General features: G+C 38.9%; 1 protein-coding gene across 1 annotated transcript in view; it reads left to right on the top strand.

The window, feature by feature from the left end:
* Dcc (DCC netrin 1 receptor) overlaps window positions 1-17,020 on the top strand; it is a 1,076,497-nt gene extending 1,059,477 nt beyond the window's left edge. Inside the window, 2 exon segments of the mRNA XM_085676444.2 lie at window positions 9,580-9,722; window positions 11,727-17,020. Of these exon segments, the coding sequence (XP_085532570.2) occupies window positions 9,580-9,722; window positions 11,727-11,816 (233 nt within the window). The 3' untranslated portion in view covers window positions 11,817-17,020.
* The last annotated feature ends 9,788 nt before the right edge of the window (window positions 17,021-26,808 follow it).

Raw genomic sequence — 26,808 nt, forward strand, 5'->3', positions numbered from 1 at the left:
TTATTAGCCTGTAATATCAATTTTATAGGTAATAATTTAGAGAGCAAATTATTTAACTTTGTTCGATATGAGGAAATCATGAATCAAAGAAATGACGCTATCAGGCTAATTAATTGTCACTGTTATAGCATGGATACCTGTCCCTCAAAATCCTGTTTTAGCATCTTCCTTGTTTGACTTTAGCACTACTGAGAACAGGTAGAAGCTTAAGAGGCAGAAAGGGAGTTAGGTGAGTAGAGAGCTTAGCCGGGAAGGATGTGGTGGGCCCTGGGGTCCCTTCCTGTCTGCACCCATCTCTTTGCATTGCCCTTATACATGACAAGTACTTCCCTAACACCCACTCCCACCATGATGTGCTCCTGCAATACAGGGTGACCATGTCCCTTGCCTTTAAAGCTGACTTTCCTAGGCATGTGTTGAATAGCAGAAACTGTGAATCCCGCTCAACACGTGTGAGCATTTCGTTGGACTTCATTTTAGAAATCACACATTGTTCATTGACTTGGAGAAAATAAAACAGTGAATTCAAGCTCCTTCATTTTGTCCATCAGTCTGTTGTTTCTGGTTGGGAATCCCTCATCGATCCATAACGAAATGCAAGTAGATGAGTTTTTCAATTTCTACAACCCCAGAGATGTTGTTTCCCTCGCTTGTTGTCACCCATATGCACGTTTGTTTCTTCCCCCCAAAGCAAGATGTAGTTTCCTGATCACATTCTGAAAGTCACTCCTTTTGTTTGGAACAGAGCTCAGAGCCTGTTGACTATAAGGTTAAAATTTTATTACATTAGCAGCTTGGAGTCCTGGAGGGGTTTCTTTTATATTTATTTTTCTTTTTCTTTGATATGTCATTCTGAAGAAACACATAAATTGTTCATGCACATGCTAATTGCCAAGGTAAGTGCTGTTCTCTAAAATAAAGAAGTAAACATGAAGTCATCTCTACAAGCTACGGCTGAGGTCTGCTAACTTCAGAAACACCAGTGAGCGCCTCGGCATATCCAGACAGTGAGAAACAGGAGTTTAGCTTGCTGGTGAAATGGGTTGTTTTCCACTTTCTAGCATTTCCCGCAGTGCCTAAGGAGAGAAGGTCGCAGCCCTCTTTGATTTGTCAAAATGTTAGCTGTGGCTTGTGGGTCTGGGCCATGTTTGTCCAGACTCTTAGCCTCTTAAAAGATTGATATAAGGTGTTATATGGATTTTTTGCTAGCACAGTGTATTCACAGCAAAGGAATTGGATAGATTAGAAATGCGCTGTCAAGACTGACAGGTGGCTGCAAACATGAGCGTGCTCAAGGAGTGTGATTATTCTTTGGGTCTTTTTCTGGGGTTCAAAAATGAACAGGTTGGTTTCTAAGGACAGTTACTTGTGTGATGGTCCTTATTTCAACTGCCAAATTAAGTTATATGACCTCATTTCTACTGTGCATTCCTCTTTATAATACATGTGTTTTTAACTAATACATGCCTATATTAACATGACATAAATTGCTCCATGAGTGGAATCCTCCCTAAAAGTTTCCTTAAACTATTTTGTGATAAGACTTTTCCTAGGGAGGGAAAACACATGTCTCCTCAATCTCCAGGACAGACGAAAACACTATTAACTCCAAAGTCCAACTTGATGTACCCCTGAGTTTTATTGGGGTTACTCAGAAGAATATGGAGGAAGGGTTACTTACAGGAGCAGAAATGACTAAAGACAGCTGCATCACCACAGCCCAACCCAGCATGGAAGACAGATCACAAAAGTTAGGAATCAGAAGCACACCACAGCCTGCAGGTAGCTGGACAGATTGGGGTGCCCTTTCTAAGTGAGTCAGTTGGTCTAAACTCTTTTCCAGACAACTTCTGCTTCTTCCAGAACACTGCTCTGAAAACATCTTTACATCTTGGTTCTTATAAGAGTATTCTATGCAGCTCGGTTCTTTGAGAGTGCCTCTCTGCATTCTGTATTGTTTACTTTATGTGTGGGAAGGGGGAGGGGAGCAAATCCTTTCTGTCTCAGGGACTATTGAATACATTTTGACTTGTTTGCCTTCTGTCTTAAAGAACTTCCCTGAAGGATGAAATGTTTCTATCTCTGAGGAATTTACTATATAACATTTCACCCCTTCCTCTTACATTTTACATTCTTCTTTCTGACCCTCTCTTTCGCAATGATCCTTGATTACTAGAAAGGATGGCTAAAGATGTCCACCTATGGCTCAGAATTAGGTCCCTGTGTCAAATGGCCTGTTCTCAAGAGTTTCACCATTGTTTGAGTTGAGGCTGACAACAACGGTGAGCTATGAGGGTAAACACAGGTGTTTAAAGGGCAGTTTGACATCCATCTAGTAAATCCGTAGATGTTTCTTTTCCTTTTGGCACTATGATCTCCCCAACCACATATTTGTCCTGGCTTACAATACTAGTAATGAGCTCCCTCTCCTGGAGTGGGGCTTACTAGCTGACTTTCATCGTGCTAGAGGAATGGGTCTTGCATGCTGCTGATGGAGAACAGACCTCAACATTCTTGCTTGACTATAGGCACTGTGTGCTTAAATAATGCCATGCCAGGCAAGATGTGTCCTGCTTATTGCTCAGCTATCATGATAGCACACAGTGCCCATAGCCAAGCAGGAATGTTGAGGTCTGTTCTCCATCAGCAGCATGCATGCCCCATCCCTCTAGCACTATGAAAGCCAGTTAGTAAGATGGGAGTTTCTGGTTCAGTTTCAGCTTTATTTCTGCATGCCCTGCAGGCAAAGTGTGCACAAGGGATGTCTTCAGCGAAAGGGTCTTACTTTCTGAATCTGGCATACAATTGACAGCAGTTGCAGTAGTCTTTATGATCTGTGGTGCCTCGGGGGCTTCCCTAGCCAACAGCTTCATAGAGTGGTAGCCTACCCTTCACACTGCGATTTTCATTCAACATTTCTGTGACCTCTGAGAGTTTCCTTTCCCATACAAACTGGGGTACTTTTTGTGTTTAGACCCTATGGATGTTGTATTTTAACACCCTGCTTCTCCTCTTAATTAACTCAGATCCAGTAGAACTGTAAGATAGCTGGACATACCATCAGACCTGGTTACCTTCATCCTATTCTGTATCTCAATGTGCATGAAATGCTACCTCTGTCACTATCAATTCTTCATGGACACCCATGTGTAACACTGAGTTGGGTGAAACCCTTAATGGTGGCTTCCCATGTTGCTCTCTTGCACAGAAATGCTTATAAGAGGCCCGTGGCAGTGTCAACACAGAGGAAGTCATTTTTGTAGCTCTCACTGGCAGGCATAGGCCCTATTAAGCCTACCTGACAATTTCTCATGGGGTAGGTTGACTTGTGTACATGTCCAATGTGGGCTCCATTTGTTGATGCCATAATAGGGAATAGTGCTCACGGATTTCTGCAGCATGCAAGATATCATTGCATTTCACAGAAATGTCAGGAGCCTTAGATGTTTTCCTACCTATACTGGTCCCACTATGACCAGACTTATGTGGACGCAATGGGCAGCTTTCCAGGGTAGCTGAAGGGAAATGGCCCATACTTTGAAAAGAGCATCTTCTTGATTTCCAGGACTATCTGATGGGCTGTGATCTGCTACATGGAAAATTACCAGGACTTCTGGTTCAAGTTGAAATCTATTGTATATTTCTTTTCATATGTGTTGTCCTCACGGGGGTCAACTCAGCATCTACAAAGCCTTCTTTTCCACCAAGCCATCTAGGAACGGAAGATTCTAAATACAGCCTGTCAATACAGATGGTCACAGGCCAAGTCTTGTGAGTGCTTGCAATCCACACTGCTCCTAATTCAGTGCACTGACTATTTTTTCCAGGTATATGACATTTGTGACCATTTGTATGACTATAGCATACATTTTTGTTTGATATGTCTACTAGCACTATCTCTGTACTGGGCATCTACTAGGATGGGCAAAATCCCTTCCAGCACTGACTTAGCTGTTGGTTCAGTTACTGGGGGCTGCTCAATGTCTTCAAAGGACTCCCATCCTAAGACAGCCTGCGTATCGTTCATGATGGGGCTTATAGACATCACACAGTATGGCTATAAGTATGCATGCCACCTTTGTAGAGTTTGCTTTTGCGTTACACCAGGAAGGGGTTTGGGCAGAAGGTCTTCAATCTAGTCCCGTGTTTGGTAAGCTGGAAAGCTGTTTAAGAGTCACTGATGGAGAACCAGTTGAGGATTCCACTTGCTGCAATGTTTTATATACTGCTCAGAGTTGCTACTCTAGTGTTGTGTGCAGAACCTTGCTCCTTTCCATGACTGAGAACAAAGCACTATTAGAACTGATTGCTTTTGCCATAGCCCCCAGCAACAGCCTTTCACACTCCTAATGACTTATAACAGGAAGGTACTGTTTGGTAGTGGGTAGGGCTCATAACTGTTTAACCAATCCTACGAGAATCTAGCCTGCCCAAAAGCTTCTGAGGCTTCTTGTCCCAATCCTATATAATACTTTCCTCCATCAAGTTATATAGAAGATGGGCTGCTTGTGCAAGATGGAGTGTGAAAATTTGCCAATATCTCAGGAGCCCTCAAAATGTCTTTCATATTTACTGGACAGGCTCTTTTGTCAGTAGCATTATCACGGATCACATATGTTATACTGAACCATAACACACCAATGAATTTTACAGCTGTGTCTGGTCCTTGCACCTTATGGGACTGATTGCTCATCTTTACTTTCTTAGATGAACCTGCATCCTAAAGTTGCATTTCAAAATCTGCAAAACACTCAGAGGTTAACATCATGTCATCTAGGTCATGAAACCTATTTTTCAGAGGGTAAGCAGGAAACTAAGCAAGATCCTTGGCCACTGTCCCATAACAAATAGTAAGACTTTGAATTTAACCTTGCTGAAGCTTCACTGTTGGCTGGCTAGTCCATGTGAATAACCCAAGGGCCATGCAGAAAAAGCCAGGCGGTGTTTAAAGCATATACCAAATCCCTGTCTGCAAGTGAAATTTAGGAAATCTCATCGTGGAGGAATGAACTCAGGTTAACAATTCTCCCAACAGTAGCAGTATATCAATGGATGAGAGGCAGCAGGATGGCGCTCTGTGAAATGTCTTCAGTTTGGGCAAGTCCCCAGGCTCCACTCACAAACACAAATGCCAGAGGATTGCGGTTCTTTTTCACTTCAAAATGGTATATGCCACACGTCTAGTTATTTTATATAAAGATGTATGCTTGGTTCCAGTGCTGTAGAAAATGGGGTCAGAATGCTGCCCTTGGGGAAGGCAACTGGTAAGTCGTCAGATGCACAGTAAAGAATTATTTCTGACTTGTAGCCCCATAGAAGACTGGGGATACAATCTAGAAAATCAAACCAGAAAACAATTGCTCAGTGAGCTTCAAATACTTAAGTCAAGAGTAAAGCTCAGGTTGGTGAGCTTTTGGGGACTCAGGCTTCTAGCGTACAACTTCAAATAGCTGAGGTTCAAAGCAGAAAATGATAAATCTGTGCATAGGACAGAATTAATACACACCCAGGAGAATGGGGTCAGCGTCCCAGCACGAAAGTGCTCCTGGAAATCTTGGATTTACAGCATCTCTTCTTTACTAAAGAACGGCTTTGACATTGACATTGACATTTGACATTGTCTAATTGGCTGTTCATAAACCGCTCCTGGGAAATTCCTCCCATGTAAGTATCTGTACCTCCTTCTTCATCATACAGGAAGAAAAGGCATTAAAGGCCACTGATTGCACAGTCAAATCCTGCCAACCATAAACTCTGGAGGACTGCTCGATCTTTTGCCTCTTACAAATTTTGTGGAGATTGGTTCTGCCTCAGTGTCTTGGTTTCCAAGAACCTCAGGTTCCTTTCAGAAGAACAAATAAAGAAGGTCACTGGATAGAATCCGGCCCCACTGAAGTTTCAGGGTCCTGAGCATTTGGGATGCTGTCAATAATATTTCAGAAAAGGAATTGTGTTCAAATTGACATCTTCCATGTAGTCTGGATCCAAAAGTCTCTGAGATTCCTGGTGCAAGGCTCATAGTGTCTTATCACTGCATAACATTTAGTGCATTCTGAAAGAATGAATAACTGTTGCCTCATCACTAGAGAAAATCACTTAACATAATGATCTTCATTTTCTTAATGAGTTTGAATTAAGGTTGTCTTTAGGCACACCTGCATTGCAGTGCAATATATTAATGTGGCAAAGGGAGTATAATGCATAAAGCATCTGTGCATATGTTAGGGAGAAAATGTATCTGGGGGTATTTCTGTGGTGCTAATGGGAAGTCGTGCCTAAACATCACATTTTCTTTACATACAAAGCTGCAAAAATGTACCGAGATAAATATGAAGTAAAATTAAGTCAGGTAAATCTTAAAAGAATATTTATTTTATATATTTTTTTCATAAAAAAAACCAGGAACCAACCCTGCTAGGCCAATGTCCTTTCATTTCTCTAATACACATTTGCATTTCTTTTGTATAAAATACCCACATTAAAGAGAATTGGTTTACAGTGTGTACTGAGTATATTGCATGTACTTGGTAAAACTCACAGACCTAGTTTAAATTTCTTTAAAACATTTGAAAAACCTTAAAAATAAAAGCAAATCTGTTTTCATCATCTAGGAAGCCTTGATTTTAAAAAAAGATAAGCATGTAAACATAAGTCCATAGAGAAGACAGTCGTTAGGATGTGTTTGCTTTGTTGACGTAGTGAGGTATAAAAGATGCTCCTGCAAGGTGAGGGTATGACCTTTGGGAGAAAAAGAGCTGAGCTCATATTTACCCAGAACCTGGAAACCTTTGCAGGAGGATAAATGAGCACAGTTCGGAGACTGTAATTCAAAACAGGGATCCACAGCACAGATTCAGTCTCCAGCTCAACAGCTCTTGTTTTGGAACTGTCAGTACTTTGGTTGGGTCTTTTTGAACTGTTAATCATTAGTTTGGTTGGGCCTTTTGCTCATTTGTTTTGGTTTTTGTTTGTTTGTTTCAGGTTTTGATGACAAAATTCTTAGGTTTTTTTGTGTATGTACCTGGGCTGAGGAGGTAGGGGACATGTTGCCTGAGATAGAACTAGGCTATGTACCCAGGCTGGCTTTGAACTTATGCTGCCCTCAAGTCTCAGCCTCCAACTTGTTTGGATAAGAGTAGTGTGTACTACCATCGCCACTTTAAGAGTTATTAACTTTGAGAATTCCTTTGCAAAATGTGTATCTCAATTTAAATAAATGTATTAGTATTCATATTTCATTTATGTATGTATGTATGTATCCATCGATTATCTATCACAGTTCTGGGAACTGATCTCAGGGCTCTGTGTATACTAGGCAAGTAACCATAACCAACATCCCCAGGCAAACAATGCAAAATATTAATATAATTAAACGTGAGGACCTTCTGAAGATCCAGTTGAGAACTCAGTTATAACAAGTTTTATAGCGCCTCCATTTGTAAGTGAGATACTGCCAGGAACACCCTATTGTAGCACATTTAGTAAAAGTCCAGAGACAGAAATTGGGGTTCAACCTACAAGTCAGAAAAGCAAATCAGCCAGCCTCTGGTTCTTACCCCTACCTCAGTCTGAAATGGCAATCCTGCCTCCAGAAATCTCAGAAAGAGATTGTCTCTGAAAGCTGTCTCATCCCGTTTTATATTCCTCTCTAGTGCTGGTATTAAAGGCATGCTCCACTGATGCCTGGTTTCTATGGCAAACTAGTGTAGCTAGTGAGATTAAGTTGTGTAAGGCTGTAAGGCTGGTCAGCGCGACTGTTTTACTTTTTGAACTTCAGGCAAGCTTTATTTATTAAAATACAAATGAAATTTCACTGTACCCTACGTGCAGTAAAAGGCTAAAGAGAAAGGATAGAGGTAAATGTAACACACACATGACTGGTTCATGTCCAGTGCAGACAAGCTAACATTACCATCTCTGTATGAATGGAGAGTTGACTATCATTTGGTTAGAGCACAATGGTAGTAAAAACTAATCATAGGCCATGAACCCAAAATGACTGTGTCATGTACTCAAAATTTGCTTGGCATATTTATTTTATTCCAGCAACTTTTCTCTTTTTATGAACGATTAATGAAGTTGCAATTTTCAAAAATTTGTTATTGTTATTTTATTATTATTATTACTATTATTATTATAGTGACTGTGTGTATGTGTTTGATATGTGCATACGATGGCACGTACACCTGTCATAATAGCATGATTATGGAGTTCAGAGACGATTTCCTGGAGTTGATTCTCCCTGACACACGCACCACAGATACCGGGTGTGGAACTCAAGTCATGTGACTCACACAGCAAGCATTTCCCTTGAGCCATCTCAGCAGCCTGCAAGTTGTCTATTTTTATAATACTCTTCACATTGAAGATTACTTAAGTTCATATTAGAAACTATAATAGAAAAAATATGAATACTTAGGAAGATTATGACACTGTTTTGCATATATTTAAAAACAGTGTAATAAAAATAAGTGAAGACAGTGTTAGAATTTATTGACATTACAACTCGCTTATGACATTCAGTGACATTGGAAAAAAATTCAATCCTCGAGCTAAACATAGTCTTTGGTTTCCAGCAATGTTCACTTTCATGGTTTCCTGAAAAATCTCACCTTCATAAAATAAAACAAGCTATGAGTTAGGAAACCTTCCCTTATCCAGGGCAGTTAGATATAAGCTGGGGGAACTGTCTACCCAAATGTGGAATTTTGAGGTTACTTGATTTTGTTCCACTCTTTACACTCATGTGTAAGCTGAGAATAATAATACTTATGATTATTTCAATATGGAAATAATAAAACTAGTCCATTTGAACAGCTTAGTAAGGATCAGCTACTTACAGTGTGTGTGTGTGTGTATGTGTGTGTGTGTGTGTGTGTGTGTGTGTGTGTGTGTGTGTGTGCACATGTGCAGGCCAGAGAAGAAAGCCAGATACCATTGACTCATCAGACATAGTCCACCTCTTCTACATTGAAAGAGGATTTCTCACTGGCCTGAAGCTTGCATACTAAGGAAGCCAGTGTTGCAGTGGGCCCCAGAGACCTACCTGACTCTGTGTCCCCACCATTGGAATTACAAATGCATGCTCAATCAACCATATTGTTTACATGTGTTCTGGGGCTCAGACTCAGGAACTCAGTTTAGCCATGCAAGACTTTCTTTTACTGAAATATGTAGTATTTCTTTACAGATCAAACAGCTATTTCTTCTAAGCTCACACATCTTTATCTCTTATATAATTTAGGAGTTATTGTACAGTTCATAATACCCTGAACCAGAGGCTGCCAGATAATGAGCTCGCCTGTTATTCTGTAGCTTGTGATGAAAAGTCTGGAGCTCCCTGCCTAATTTGGAATCCACTTGTAATTAGTCACGATTTGTAGAGCTTCACCAGGCAAGGCCTTTCCATAATCTGTCATCCATTCAGGGAAAATACAGCGAGTCTGCTCTGAGAGTCACAATCCATCACTACACACAGAATGAAGAACATGGTCAAGTCAAGGCCAGCCTGCTGGATTGTGACCTTGTTCCTTGGATGTTTTATATCTTACTTTCATCAACTTGTGTTTTCTATTCCAGGACCTACTCTGCCCAAGACTCATGTTAAAACAGCCTCTCTTGGGCTGGCTGGAAAGGCAAGGTCCCCTTTGCTTCCCGTGTCTGTGCCAACGGCCCCTGAAGTGTCTGAGGAGAGTCACAAGCCAACAGAGGATCCAGCCAGTGTAAGAGCCTGTGTTCAGAGTCACGCAGTACAATGTGAACTAAAGCCATCATCACTCGTCATCACTTAAGGCCATTATTTTTACACCTTGCCTATACTTAAATGTGATGAGAAAAACTCCAAAAAAGAGTATATACAAGGGAATCAGTTTAGTTAAAGATATATAGATACCAGAATACTAACTAATCTATAAATTCATATAATCATATATAAGCATACTTTAATACATGTGTGTATCTATAAATGTTTGCACATAAGAGCCTACACACACACATACACACACACACACACAATGAATTCTATGAAATATCTTGAAACCATGGAAAGAAACTGATGTGCTCATTATTGAACTAATATTTAACTGAAAGCTATAGCCTAAGGAATTTGCTGAAGTTAGTCATTGCTTCCTAATCCATAAAAGCATAAATATTCAAGAATGAATGGAGCTAGACAACCAAAGACAACGGGCACAGAAAGCCCTAACAAAATAGAAGACTGCCTGAAAACACAGTATAGAAACCTCCAATTTTCCAACCTAAGATAAAAGACTAAAAATTAGAGGAGAACGAAAGAAGTTATATGGAGAGACTGTTTGGAAATAACCTAGTTTGAAAGCTAATAGAAACACATTTAGGAATTTAAAAGGAAAGTTTCATTAGTTAAGGAACAGAAATTTTCTGTTCTAAGGAAAGAAGTCAAATATGATGAAATTAGAAAACTCAATTTGAGAAGAAAAATAAAAATTTTTCTATCAAAAATACACTATGAAAGAGATTGAAATGAGGATACCTAAAGGCAGCTGTTTGGGATGTTAGTGTACTTCTGAACAGTTTAGATCAGGTGATATAAATTTGCCGCATTTCTGCTTTTCCTTTCATATATATTTCTTATGACTTTTAATGCTATGTTCTTTGCTTTCACTATTTTCTGTCAGCCTTAAGTATTAAACAGGCCATTTGAAATCAGAGCTAGAAATTCTAATATATATATGAATATATATAAATATATATATATGAATATATATATATTTATATATATTCATATATATATGAAAATAATAGCTCTGGATAATTTTAAATTTTATGCTTTAAATTTTAAAAGCATAAAAATTGGAAAATGTAATTTAATGATTTTATTTAATTCAATATTTTCCGAATATTGTATTAATACTTGATAAATATGAAACAACTGTCAATACAATACTTTCCTTTTGATTTCACATTATCCATAAGTGTGTCTTATATGTAAAATATATTGAACTTAGAGTAACCATATTTAAAGAATACAATAGTTTAATTCAGATAAGTAATTCAGACAACCAAAACAACATATTTGAAAATGGTGTCCAAGGACCAGGTGTGATGTCACACACCTTTAATCCCAGCTCTGAAATGGTAGAAGCAGATGAAGCTCTGTGAGTTTGAGGTCAGTGTGGCCTACATAAAGAGTTCCAGAACATCATGGAATATATAGTAAAACACTGCTTCAAAAAAAAAAGAGAGAGAGATGGATCAGAGAGGGAGGGAGGGAGGGAAGAAAGAAAGAAAGAAGAGAGAGGAAAGAAAGAAAAAAGAGAAAAAGAAAGAAAGAAGAGAAAGGAAAGAAAGACAGAAAGAAAGAAAGGAAGGAAGGAAGAAAGAAAGGAAGGAAGGAAGAAAGGAGAAAGAGAAAGAAAGACAAAAGAAGGAAGGAAGAAAAGGATAGGAAGAAGGGAAGGAAGGAATGGAAAATGATTGATCAAGTAATTATCTCACTACAAACGTCATTCTTTTTATACAAAGCAGTGAATTGCACCAATAGGCTACTTTTCAGTCATGTACTGCTAGCTCCTTTTCTATCACAAGTTCATTCAGTTAGCATTCTCTGAAAATAGTTCTTGCTATAGGTCCCCATGTCAAACTCAAGAATGATAAGTGGTCCAAGCAATGGCCTAATAATAAGCGGGTCCTTCACGGAGGGAGCCTACGAAGGGGCAGGACTAACTCTGCTCTCGTTCTCTTTTCAGGTGTATGAACAGGACGACCTGAGCGAGCAAATGGCTAGTCTGGAAGGCCTAATGAAGCAGCTTAACGCCATCACAGGTTCAGCTTTTTGACACATTGTCGAAGCATTGAGATTTTCCGGGAACTTTACAGCGTACCAAGTATCCATAAACAGCACACCCATGTCCAAAAACTCTAACCAGTGTACAGGTTAACCGTCAGGACCACTCAGTTAAGGAACACCTGAAGCAGTTCAGAAGGAATCAGCATCCCATCCTACATGGACATCACGAACTGGACAAGGATGGCCATGAGGTCCCTAAGCAAAAGCAAAGATGCGTCTTCAACTGAGAAGTCAAGGCTGCAGTTTCTAGCATAGTCCTGGGTCTTTGTCACTGCAGTGACCCTGGTGTCATCACTGATGACCACATTTTCTTTCAGTGATATCTTTCATTTTCTGTGTAGGACTAGTCTTACAAAATACAAGTGCATTATGCCAGCCTGTACCATGCCATAGCAAATGAGAAAAAAAAACCCAACTCACTATTTTTATTTTCAACTTTAAACTACAAAGCATCCATGGTAATCCCTTCATTCCATAGCACCAAAGGATTGGCTGCTTTTCTTGGTACCAGAAAAAGTAAATTAAGAGAATGAGCAAAGGCAGTGAATGCTTGTTTATAGCGCAATCATTCATCTCACACAAGTGGCAGATACTAGTGAGTGGGTATAAAATTTTTACCAAGTTGAGAAGTGTCTGTGAATTCATCCATGATTAACATTGATGCCTAGAGTGTAGAAACCTAAAATTCCTCAATTGGTGGTATCCTGCCAACAATGGTACCTTTCTAGAAGGAGAGTACAGAGTACAATATGCAATCTTCTCAGACACATGGTGATTGTGTACTTAAGCTCGTAATACGATCCTTTTTAACTTGAGTGGCTTCTGTGCCAGTCCACACTGTGATGGCCTGTCTGAGTTTCACTAAGGCTTCTTCTTCAGGCATTTGGCCAGCAGCATTCTACAATCCTCCACCCATCATCCCTCTATTTTTCCTGGGCAAGCAGCCTTAGGTAAAATAGCCAACTCCATGCATCCTATATCCTGTGTCCCCAATATCCCTCTGTGGAGATAGACTTCCCGAGAGCAAGCTCGAAAGAAGGAAAAGGAGCATGAAAGACCATTTCCAATAGCATTTTTTCTTGAGTGATGTCACTTCCAGCTATAGCATCTTCACTGAGCTGTGTGAGGCAACACTGACGGATGTTTACTACAAGCTCTGTTGGGAAGGCAACCTTCCATACCATGCCTAAGACAGAGTCGGGGAGGTGAGACGGGGTGGATGCCACTTGACATCTGACACATCATAACTCCTGTAGGTAATTTTCAAAGCAGCATCTTAAACTGTGGACTAGAATTCTAAATCCTTGCCATGTTATCGACAGCTTGAAACTAGCTGAAATCGAGACTATTCTGTGCATTCCCTTTTAGTTTGAGAATTTTCAGCTGTATTTGGAGTTAATCCCGATTTATGCAGCTGAGTTGCCAAAAGGGAGCTAGTTTGCATACTTATCAGTTAGGTGACTTGGAAACCCAATGAGAGTTCCAGCTGAATTATTCCTTTCAGCTCTGCCTTTGATTTCAAGCTTGAGTAGGTCATAATTTTAAAAGAGCATGGCAAGTATAGGATCTTTACAACCTAATAGCTCCTTTTATTAGGTGGGTAATTATATATGAATCCCTGAATGAAATATTTTGAGCAAAATGGCACTGTAACAGAAATAATAATTCAGATTATTTTTTTACAGTTTTATGTCGGGAAGGAAATCTGATGTCAAAGAGAGGGCTTGTTCAAATGGTTCATTAGAAAGTCTGGTCCATTTGCAAAATGCTTCCTTCAACAAGAGTGCTTGCTCGATTTGCTGAGATTTTTCTGGAAGTACTTTCGAAGAACTGTGTGATGTTATTTAATGGGACAGAATGCTTTTGTTCACTATCTGGGCACTTAACTTGACAACTCTCGACTGACCTGAAATAAAGCATTTCTTCACATAACATTGAGTATTTAAAAAAAATAATCCATGATTACCAACTGTAAAATGTAATTTAGAAAGCTAGCATAACTTTCTCAAAATTCTAGAATATGCTCCCTTTCTAGTTTCCACAAAGAGGAACCACTTTTTTTAGGCATTTGATACCCATGAGAGTCAACTCAAGATTCAGTGTGGGGTTGCTACAAACCTCAGATTTCATGGAATGAGTTATAATTTAATATTTCTCTGTAAAATCTAGTTGGACAGTCAAGACAACTAGAATTTTCAGAAAATTCTAGGCCTTTCTGATTAGTCAACAATTTCAGAAAATGTAATCTTTAAAAGTCAATGAAAGTGTGTTATGCATTCTTAGTGAGAGCTATATTTCTGCCTTACACCCTTGAAATTTTGAATAAATTACTACAATAATTTTAACACTTAGTGATTCTAATAAAGTCATATTTTCATGCTCTATATATGCAGTGGATCCCATCTATGCATACCCAGGAGATGGTATCATTAACCTTGTGAATTTTGTGTACAATTAGTTCAACATAGATTCTTCAGAACTCTTGTTCCCACATCCCTTCCAGTGATTCACATGTGTACCAAAAAATTTCCCCAGATTTTCAGGTGACAGTTTAATTCCCTGGTTTGTTGTTTGTTTGTTTTTTGTTTGTTTGTTTTTGACAAGAAAGACTGGTGTGAGGCAGCTTGATTTGATTCTCTCTGAGTCAGGTGCATAGGATGAAGGACCCTTTTAATTTATAAATCTCTTTGACTCCTGTAAGGCAAAACTGAACATGAGCCAGCAACTCTGCCACCAGAAATCAATTCTCTGTGAAAAGGAAGAAAATCAAACTTGGCAGGAGGACTCAGGTTTCCAAACACTATGCTGAAATGCAAAGTAAGAGCCTGCTCTGGAAGAACTTTGCTATTTATTTTTTTTTCTATTTCATTTTGATAAGAAAACTATTTTTATTCTTCAAGAAATTTCTGCATTTGTTTAAACTAGCAAAAAAGAAGATAGTTCAAAGTATACACAAAACCATTTGTGTAATGCTCTAGTCAAAAGTTAAGTATTTCTTAGTGATTTATATTCAATGGGAAACTGGTTCTAGCTGCCTCCATATAATAGATTCATTGTTTTCTAGAATATTTAAACAATACAGCTCTATCTTTGGCTATTATTAAATGCATACTCAGATGAATGACCCAGAAATGAAGAAGACAAGTTAATGATGTAAGCAGACTCATTTTCTTTTGGGGATTGGATGAAATAATAGTTTGGGTTTCTTCAAAATAAAGGCTGTTGAAAATGAGGGCTGTGCTTCATGCTCTGCGAAGGTGGCATTTACAAAAGGAGAGTCCAGACATCATTTTAAAGCTAAAGCTTGCCATTTACTGCCTTTCCCAGTAAACAACCTCCCCAGCACAGGTCTTTCTGAGACCCCTGCCCCTGCCGTCACCCCCAGAGTTTGTGCTATGAGATGATGGTTGGTACTTACCTCTCCTCTGGATCCTTCTCCTGGCTTTGTTCAAATAAGCATCTTAAAGCCACCCACCAGTGGAACACAGTGTCTCAGACATGGTAGGTGAACTGTAAGTCCAGTAAAGGGGTTGCCTGACATTTCACATAAATTTTATCCGAAGCTCAGAGTTCTAGAGGGTTTGAAATGCTTGTTTCTAATAAGTGAGACAAAGGAAAATGCAAAACCCCCAAGTCTTGGATGAACTTAAAGAAAATAAAAGTAACAAGAATTTTATAAAGACGAAGAGCACTAATATTGAAAACATATAGTCTCCCTAGTCCTTTTTATGCAATCACAGTCTATCCCCAAGGTCAAAATTTAGTACCATGGCCTGGTATATCTGGGTATGCAAGCTTAACATGATTTGAGGACTACAGAGTCCTAGGGCACTATGGATCTGCAGCACCGACCACACACTCAAGTGAAGCAATGTTCTCTTCGTAAGTTATATTTATCTACCGACTTTCAAAAATCATTTTAATGTTCAGAAAAGCTTTGTTCTATAGGTGTGTACCCCATCCAACTGTAGTGCATGTCCTCACGCCTCCGTGTCCTTTGTTAATGAAATAACTACTTCCAGAATGATCTGATTAGCAAAAGAAATGCTATATTTCTGGTCAGTGAGGCTTTATAGGTAACAATACTGTGCCCATGTAGGCAAATGAGTATAAGTTCTGATCTGGCCCACCCCTTCTGCCATTATAACTTTTCATGGGAAGACTTCCAGCAACACTCTGAAGGGTGTTTTTTTCCTTGCTCTCAGCTTTGTGCATTACCATCTTCTGATTTTGTTGTCGATGATGTTGATAGGAGAGAAACAGCGAAACTATACATGCAATCATAAATACAGAGGCATGGGCCAAGGGATCTCACTGTGTGTTCGATGTGTATTTTCAGATGCAAGGAAGGAATGATGGAGAGGAGGAAAAATGTGTTTTTTATTATTGTAGGGTAAACCTGACAATTCTGAACTTTGTGAATTGTCAGCTTGTTTGGGGGAAGGGTGGGTGGGTATGAGGGGTACTTTTTATAAGTAATATTTAATTTATTATTTAGAAGTGGCTTCTTTTTGGATAATTTATGATACAAAGGGAGATATGGTTGGGATCTAGGCATGGCTGTTAAAGCTGCAGTGTTTTGTATCTTAGAGGGACCACTTTAGAAATGGGCTGTCCACTGCTGAGCATGAGGAAATATCCAGGCCAGGCAAAGCCTTCACGGAAGTTCCACCTCTACCACCTTCTCCCTTTCTAGGACTTCAAAGAAGATAAATAACACCAAACTGAAAATAACTCGTTAGCATTTTGCAGATCAGTGCAATTTATTCTCTCAAAGGGCTTTGCAACTCAAATTGTTAGTGTGATAGTGATATGTTGATTTGGTAGAAATGGGTACACTACAGCTTTAACTAGCCTTAGTGGAAAAAAAAGAACCAGTTGTTGTTACAAAACGCCTTTTAATTGAAAGGGGTTTTGAGCCTACAGAGGGTTTCTTGGAATTGTCAGCCTCTAGCGTTGTTAACCAAATTAGAGTAGTGATTGCAATATTTAAGTGTAAATGTTGTTCTATGAGAAAGGAAGCTTGCTTATGGTTTAAAAACGATGACTGTTTCTACACATGAACTTGTATACTACTACATGAGGAAAAGGGGGTTTTGTAATCACTGTAGGACAGTCTCATATTCATTTTTTTATAGAAATGTTATTCCAATGGTGCATTTTTTGTTTAATAAATAAAGTTTTGATACAAAATGCTTATATTTACTTTATTCGTAGTAAGTGACTATTCTTACGCAGCACCCAGCTAACATCTCTTCTGGCTGATCTGCACTTACCCTCGGGATACCTAAGATCTTTTATTTACATCTGATGTGGTACTATGCCATACCTTACTACAACCTTATACATTTTCCTGCACCCTCCTACACCACTCTTCCCATTTGTGCTCAACCACAGCTGCCTGTGTTCATTTTACAGTCTGCACGGTTTCATTGCAGCCCTGGTCCAAGCTTCCAGAACTTGATTTACACTCCTGCATGGGATAAATGGAAGAGTCAGATTCTACGTTAAACAGTACAGCTAAATAGTTCAAGCTCTTTCCTAGAGTTGAGTTCTAAACCTGTCGGTTGCAAACTCACTGCAATGGCATATCTGGTGTTTTACATATCAGATATTTACATTACAATTCATAACAGTAGCAAAACTACAGTTATGAAGTAGCAATGAAAATAATTTTATGATTGGGGTCACCGCAACATAAGGAAATGTGTTAAAGAGTCGCAACATTAGGAAGGTTGAGAGCCACTGCTCTGAATAGAGATAACTCTGAGAAGTGATCAAACTTGCCTGTGACCAGGTCAAAAATTCTCCTCTATAAACAGAGACAAAAGAACTCTCCCAGAGGCTCACACTACTGAGAATGTGTCCACGTTTAGCTGTAGAGAGCTGTGTAATGCCATGCCTTAAAGATGGCGCTGGTTTCCACCTTCTACCTTCCCGATGGTGAGTGCTCTCAGTCGTAAACAACTCCATATATGGCTAACGCTAAGGATCTGGCTTGATTGCACGTTTCTGGACCTATCTGCATTTTCCACGTGGCTTGCTGGGGTTGGCTACCCAGAGGTTATTTAAGCTGTGGGCTGGCTTTCCCTGGGGCAAGAGGTCAGAAGATTGTTCAAGGTTCCTGAATAAACCGTAGTTAGAAGTGTCCGGTGCTCCAATGTGGGCCTCCGACTGCATAGCCGTCCTTCTCCAGACAAAGGATCTATGGTGATAAGCAAAATATACATCAGTATGGTCATGGGCCACGGCCGATTCAGGCACCCTCTCCTCTGTCCAGAGAGCAATCTGGGGGATTTCTCCTTGGACCTGGGATCCCATATATAATCAAGTCTCCTGTAAACCCTAAAATGGCTCCCTTAGTTGAAATATATTCTTCCCTGATCCCATATTCATCCTACCTCCCTTCCCCCCATCCCCGGTCACCAAGCTTTCCCCGTTCCTCCCCTACTCCCTTCTCTCTAGCCCTCTCCCCCTCCATCGACCCTCCCACCCCCCCATGAGCCCCCCGAGGTCCGGAGGGGGAGCGGAAGGAGGAGGAACATGAAAGACGAAATCAGTACTGCGAGGGATGCTATCACCCACTGATACAAGGGAACGGATCTGATGAGAATTTACCAGGGCCAGTCGGACTGGGACTGAACGAGGACGTGATCTAGCCAGATTCTCGGAATTTGGCCGGATTCTCTGACTGTGGCTGGCCCGGGGTCTTTCTGAAAAGCCATTGACTATGACACTGGGACCTGTTTCCTCTGCATATGCTGGATTTTGGGGATCCAGTCTGTTTGGACGCTCGCCTTCCTGGACTTGGAGGGAGGGGGAGGGAGCTGGAGCTTCCCACAGGGCAGGAAACCCTGACTGCCCTGGGGGACAGAGGGGAAGGAGGGGGGGAGTGGGGGGAGTGGGAGGGTGTTGGGAGGGGGGGCGGAAATGGAAACTTTTATAATTTAATAAAATTTACTAAAAAAAAAATAAAAAAAATAAAAGTTGCTCTATAAAAAAAAAAAAAAAAAAAAAAAAAAAAAAAAAAAAAGAAGTGTCCGGTGTTGCATCTTCCTTGCTGGTCAAGGCGGGCCTGACATTTAGTGTCCTGCCTTTTTCCCCACTGACACAGTTCTTGTTCCCTAATGCTTTCAACTGAAAGCACTCATGATAAAGCAGCTCCACATACCTCTTCACAGCTGGTCTTGTTTATAAAGAATTCACCAAAAACAAGATCATTCTAAAACAACGAAGTATGTTTCCCACTGTCCTAATATTTCTTTTTAAGTCAAAGTAAGAACACATGTGTCTTTAATAAAAAATAATAATAAATAGCTATGATTACCAAAAGATTAGATTAGACATTGTATGAAAGTTCTCAAGAGAAAAAGAACTGATTGTGTGTGTGTGTGTGTGTGCGTGTGTGTGTGTGTGTGTGTGTGAGCACATATATGTATATTTATGTATTGTGGGTTTTATTAGATTACCTTCCACAATAGGGTCTGGACAGTCAAACAATAGGTATCTCACACTGGAGAGACCAAGAACATGATAGTTACAAAGCCCACAGTGATGGACATCACCATGATCACTGGCACTGAATTTCTGGAGTGCCTCTGGTCTTCAGTACGTGTCCATTCTAATACTGGAAGACATACACTGTGATCACATGGCAGATAAACATGCCAGTGAGAGGGAAGGCAAGCATGCAAGAGGCGAAAATGTCATTTTTCTAAGCCCTTTCATGTGGTCTACCACCAGAAAGTTCTGTCAAAATTTAGGTAGGACTTCCAATTTCAACTAATCTGAACAAGAAAGCCCTTCACTAGAGTGCTGAGTGACTTGCATTTTAGTTGATTGCAGATCCACTCATTTTGACAACCAAGGCTAGCTATCACAAGTTTACCTCTTATCAACTTGACTTCCAATTATACATCATTATGCCATATTTAATTCCCCCCCCCAAAATGAATAGGTTCATCATTCTGCCTGACATGGTATCACTATCCCACATACAGCCATGAGTGGACTTGTGTGTGCGTAGGTGGAAGTTTCTGTCCTGGCTGGTATCACAACCATTCAGTCCCAAATAGACATATAGAGGCTTATATTAATTATAATCTGTTTGACCTGTTGTTCAGGCTTATTACTAACTAGCCCTTATAACTTAAATTAACCCATAATTCTTATCAATGTTTAGCCATGTGGCTTGGTACCTTTTCTCAATAAGGCATTCTCATCTTGCTTCCTCTGTCTTGCATATGACTGTGTCTCTGCCTTTCCTTCTTGCAGAATTCTCCTCATCTGATTGCCCTGCCTATGCTTCCTGCCTGGCTACTGGCCAATCAGCATTTTATTAAATGTCACCAATATGAATGACAAATCATTACAGTATTCAAAGACATTATCTCAAAGCACACACATTTGTGTTTGTGTGTGTGTGTGTAAGTGTGTATTAGAAAAGGAGGCAAAAATCCCTTGAGGAATGGTTCATCGATTTAGTGTTTAATAAGTTAAATATGACATAAATTTAGAGCATTTAACCACTTATATGCTCTCACATTATGTTACATTGAACTTTAAAGAAATAGGAGAAAGAAAACATAAATATCTGCTTACTAGATATGTATATGTGCATATACACTTAAAATAATAGAGTAAGATAGAAACATGCTTGTCAATTCTCATTTCTGAAACTGGTCATGTGATCTTAGCTGGTATTTACCCTCCTCTCATTCCCAGTCTGTATTTTCTCAACCTTAGCAAGTACCTCGGCAGGTCTCCATTCTTTCTGTGGAGATGTGACCCATACCTTCTTTGCTAATGGTTATGGGACATTTGTCATCCTAGCACAAATACAAATCCTCTCAAAACCAAAGATTCTCATCATCAGAGCATAAAAAAATGAAAAGAGGAATCAATCATTTTCTAGTGAGTCACTAGGAATGATAGTGAGTGGTACCATTCCCACTGTCAGTCCTTATTGATTCTTGGACCTTGAGCCATGGCTATAGGAGAAATTGCTATATAGTGGGTGCTGATTCAAAGCATACACAGCATCTGTATATCCTCTGAGCCAGATGGTTGCTATTTAAATATGATGATATTTTATTTGTACTTTAACAAATAAAGCTTGCCTGAAGATCAGAGTGCAGAACTAGCCATTATTCAACCATAGAGGTCAGGCAGTGGTGGCACACACCTTTAATCCCAGCACTCGGGAGGCAGAAGCAGACAGATCTCTGTGAGGTCAAGGTCACCCTGGACTATACAATATTGAATTAGTCTATAGGTGAAATAGAGCCAAGCAGTGGTGGCTCGCACCTTTAATCCCAGAAGTAAGGAGGTAGAAACAGAAAGGGATCTGGTTGGGCAAACAGAGTAACATAAAGCAAGAGAAGCTCTGAGCATTCAGTATGAGTACTTGTAGAGATAGGATACTCCATTTGGTCTGAGGATTTAGTATAGGTAAGAACTACTGGCTGGCTGTTCTGCTTCTCTGATCTTTCAGCTTTCACCCCTAATATCTGCTGGGTTTTTATCATGAAGACCATTTGGAAATCACACTCCTTTATAATGGCACTATAACTATATCCTTAAAGTGGCTATTCCATCATTCTATGAAGCTGGCTGCTCCAGGATTGACAACACCATCATGTTGATCCTGATAGCACTAGCAGATTCCATGACCATGGAGCCACTGCTGTGGATCCTTTTCAGCTGTGAGCTCTTTGACCTGAAGTGATGCTGTGTGGAATACCATGACGCAAATAGGATGTTCTAATTAATAATTAATTAATATTAAGTAATTGTTGATAGCAGTTTAGGCAGAAGCATTATGTGCAGGAAATGAAATGTCATAACCAAAATAAGTATCAGTGTCAGTAAAGACAAAGGACTGCCCTTTCTGTAATGGGAGTGGCTCAGTGTAGTCTATATAAGGGTCACTCACTCTCTGATTGCACTATGAATTGGTGCTTGGTATCTGCTCCTGGCAAATAAAACATTAAAGAGCAGCCATATCCAGGCTAGTCTTGGTGAGTGAATGTCTATGCTGTCAAACCCACACAAAACTCCTCCATCACTGCCACCATGGGGACTTTGTACAATGGCCCATTGGACAAAGATAAGAAGGTCTAGAGAAAGAGGTTGACTGTCAACAGATTGGATCATTTTATTTGATTATTGAATTTTCCTCTACTTAAATCACTTTTGAAAAGCGTTCGTATGGAGCACGTTTTTCTTCATGTCTTTTGCCCATTTGGAGAAATGTAGTCACATATATCTTCCCAAATGTCTCACTAATTTTCCAATCATGCTCTTTCCAATCCCTGACCACTGAAGTCCATCACTGGTCCTGCCTTATCCCACTTTCCCTTAGCTCTCTCTGTTTCCTCTATGCAATTGAGATGTGATGTCTTAGCCTGTGCTCCTGTCACCAACTATCTTAGACAGTCATCCTTTTCTGGATCTGTTATTTATAATACATGCAACTTGTCTCCAAGGATTGGGACAGCTACACCCTACAGTTTCTTCTGTCCTTGTAAGTTGTTCCATTGAACAGGCATCTCCAAACTTCCAGGGTCCCTGCAACTGGTTTACAGCTTTACAAACAGCCTTTCTTAATCTTTCATTGGGATTCTGACCCTGACACTTGGTGCTAAACTTGGATGACCCATTTAGTCCCGGGGTTTTGACTGCAACGATGACTGTACCTTACTGATGGCTTCTCCAGTCTAAAAACTCCAGCTCTGACACGGTATCAAGTCTCAGATGTTCTCCCTGACCTCTTCATGCCTTCAAAACCAGTACCACCTGGCTGAATCTCACACATTATCAAGTTGAGCTGCCAGTCTTGGACTCTCCAGATCATAGCTTCTGTGTGCTTACCCTGAGGATAGTCCAGAAGATTTTATCTCAAAGATGCTGATCTCTGTTAATCATAGTTGCTTCTTCTGCCACAGCAGTTCAGAACTAGAGAGTCTTAATTCAAAATATCAAATGATTCTGCTATAGTATCTAAAGGAGGCTTGCAGGAGTGATGCTTCCTGGCTTACTTTCCAAGGCTTTTTTCATCCAGCAAATACCATCCCAATGGTGGCAATGCCCACATTGACTGGGAATCAATCAATAAAATATATGATAGGCATCCCCACAGGCCAATCTGATAAGGGAATTTTCTTAGTTGAGATTTTCTCTTCCCAAATGACTAACTTATGTCAAGTTGACTCAAAACTAACCAGCATTCCCACCATCATGAGTTCTTACCCCTTTGAAACCATCAGTCAAAACAAACTGTTTTGACAAAACAAAACAAACTTGCTTTTTGGTAGTGTTGTTTTGTTAGAGAGAACAAAAGTACCTTACAATTAATGTGTAGCCAGTTTAAGACAAAGTAACATGCTAATTAAATTTTTGTTAAATATTTTGGTCAGGTAAGAAGTGTTCTGTAATTTCTTGCTGCAAGTGTCTTCCAGTCTTTTTCATTTTCTTTAGCTCATTGTTATTCCATCAAAATTATTTTAAAATATCTAAGGAATTGGTAAGCCCAATTCACTTTTGGGAATGTCAATGGGAGTAATTACTTTGTTAAAGTACGAAAGTTTCTAAATAAAGTATCACTATCTGATCATACAGTACAAATTCTCCATATATGTCAAGAGAAGTAAAAATAAAGAATCAACAGATGTTTGGGAACCTGAACCACCCACATGTTTCTGTGAATAATATTGATAATAACAAAAATATAAAATACATTCAAAGGTTTATAGAATGCCAAAAAAGAAATTTGAAGTACATTCATACACTGGAAGATTATTTATCTGACTTAAAACATAATAAAACATTTTCACATTTCAACGTGAATAAACCTTTAAGATATTGTTCTCACTAAAATAAACCACCCCCAAAACACAAATACTATGTGATTACACAGATATATGATGTACAGAGGAGCAAAATTCAGAAACAGAAAATAAATGGTGGCTTTCAGAGAAAGCAAGTAAGAGATAAAGAGTAGTTTTTAGTTCATGGTTGTAAAATGTTCTGTTTTGGAAGATCTAAAATATTCTGGAAATGGATGTGATGAAGAGTACAATAATAAAATGGTTAAAGAGATAAATTCTGTTTTATATATATCTTACCACAACACGTCATCACGAAATAAAAATTTGGCAGATCCACCTTCTAAATATGCTAAAATATATTCCAAGACTACTTGTATTCAGCATTATATTGACTAATTACACTAAGAGCAGTTAGTATGTGATAAGAAACAAAAGGAGAGCATAAATCACCATCTCTTTATCTCGGGCATACAGAAATCAATTTATAGTCAATTTATAAAGTCATCTCTCATAAAAGAAAGTTCTGTCATAGAAGGTACTATGAGTTGATTACTTCCAATGGACAATGGGTATTTTAAATAACAAATAAATAGGTTTCTGTTGTATAGTTTAGGAAAGAGAAACTTAATGAACTAGTTTTGTAGGAACGATTTGGAGAATGGCTAGGAATACTCTCAAGAACTTTGCTTGTTAAATGGAATACAATTCATAGTATATATTTATATGAATATAGGAAAATGTACATATCTGAGAAAAAGAATCAAAGAGGCCTACACAAAGAAGAAGAACCACCAAAAAGGCTGGTTTTACCTCTTCCATAAAATAAATTTCTCCGTTGCTCACTCATTCGTTTTGATATGTTAAGCTTTCTAGTATTCTTGATATTCTGCTGGGCCGTCTTCCTGTTGTTTCTTTTCTTTGTTTTTATTTTTGTTACACATGACACTTCCCTCAAAAATCTTTTTAACTTCTCAAGTGGCCTTTAGCTCACTTAAATATTGAACATTGACTGTTTAAACTGCCAGGATCCATGTTAGCCTGTTTCATCTTCCCAAGGAATGAGTTAACAGGTGTGCCAGGCAAGAGCTACATCCGTTTGTTTTTGCTTGTTTTTTTTATATTCCAACCTGTTTCCTTGGAAGGGTATTTCTTCATCTACATAGAAAATATGATGTAGCTTTCCAAGAAACCCCTCAAGTCTTTTAAAAGAAATATCCCAAAAGACTGTCCAGTGTTGTAAAAGGAGCAGCAGGCTGCATTCCTCCGGGATCCCTGCTCCCCGGCTAGTTTACACCCGAAATAGTTACACGGAAACTGTATTCATTTAAACACTGCCTGACCCATTGTCTTCAGTCTCTTATTAGCTAACTCTCACATATTAATTAACCCTTTTCTAATAATCTGTATATGACCACGAGGCCGTGGCTTACCGGGAAGATTCTAACTTACCTCCATTTTGGAGAGGAGAGCCATGGCATCTGCGTCATTGCCTTCTTCCCAGCATCCTTTTTTTCTCTACTCCATCTACCAAAAGGCTGGCCTATCAAAAAGGTCAAGGCAGTCTCTTTATTAACCAATGAAAGTAACACATAGACAGATGACCCTTCTACATCAGTCCAGATTCACAACTCAGCCTATTTTCTTTACCATACTTTGAAATTATTTTCAACCTATATAGATATACTCTCCAGTGGAGCGAGAATTGTTCATAATAATGTGTACTGACCACTGTGTGTCTGAATTAACCTGAGAACCACTTTGTATTTTGATTTTTTATTTGTTTTGTATTTCTATCATTTGTGTTGAATGATTTCTTTGGGTCACAGATGAACCAATTATTATATACAGACCTCCAAGGGCTTCTTGTATCTATAGTGATTGCGCTGTGAACTCTCAAAGAGATAATTCTTATTCTCTTGTTACCCAGGTCACAGGTATGTGAGAGACAGAAGAACTGTAAAGCCCAAAGACCATATTCTTTTTTATTTTCTTTCTCTACTTAGAACTCTTGAAGATGAGAAATGTGCTCAAAATCATGGGCTGGCTTCTTATTTTTTGCTTCCAGATATAGAAGTTTACAGTAACCAGAGGAGTAGAGAGAAGGGGTAAAGAAGATGGAACAGATAACTTCACTGAACATTTATAGACTTTTTTGTTTGTTTGTTTGTTTGTTTTTGTTTTTTTAGACTGTTTCTGTAGACTGCTAAAGCAGCTTAGATAGTTTTAGTTGATAGAAACATTTAAACTTCCAAACAAAGATCACTTTGCATAAAGGCTACCCATTATATTTTTCTATTTTTATGTATTCTTTGACAATTCCATATGTGTATATTTTTAAATATAAACAACTCCACCCTTAATTTTGTCCCTCCATTTGGTTCTTTGACATTATAGTTGCTAAAACAACAACAACAGCAAAAAATTTTCTGGATTATGTGAATTTTTTAAGAGATGCTTTTAAAACAAAATTTCTCTTCCTCCTCTTCCTGTTCCTCCTCCTCCTCTACCTGTTCTTCCTCCTCATCTTTCTGTTCCTCCTTATCCTCTTTCTTCTCTTTCTTCCAATACTTTTTAAAAAATACATTGATACTTTAATGGGAAAATAGCAAGGACTGTGCCCCATCAACAATTTAGAAGCCATTTTAACTCTTTCAAGATGTTTTGGAAACCCCTAACTTTCATCCTATCTTTTACCTAAATTGAACATATTTACCTATGTCGAAACTTAATCTATTTTTTGTTTATCAAATTTTGTACTATTTGGCTGTCTTTTTGTTTCATTTGCAACTAATTTCTTTGACTTTCCTTAACTTTAGAAATAATAATTTGATACAATAAATACTGAGGCAGTTATTTCTGAGATCTTCCAAATGTTCTCATTAGCAGTTCAAAAGATTTCTTGAAATAAATAAAAGAAGTAATTCTCTGCGATTCCTTTCAGGTTTTAATTAACATTCCTCTTTATAAATTAATGACAGTCCTTTAATTTCCCTGTCTCTACTAATATCTCTTCTGACTCTTTATGTAAGTTTGACAAAATGCCTGCTAGTAGAATAATTTTTCACCCTTCTAATATTTCCTAAGGATTTTTTTCTTGTACTTTTCTTTGAGTCTATGGTGGGTTCCCCCAGCTATTTTTCTTTTCTTTGTATT

The sequence above is a fragment of the Myodes glareolus genome, chromosome 13, assembly GCF_982192425.1.
Source record: "Myodes glareolus chromosome 13, mMyoGla1.1, whole genome shotgun sequence".
NCBI classification, from domain to species: Eukaryota; Metazoa; Chordata; class Mammalia; order Rodentia; family Cricetidae; genus Myodes; species Myodes glareolus.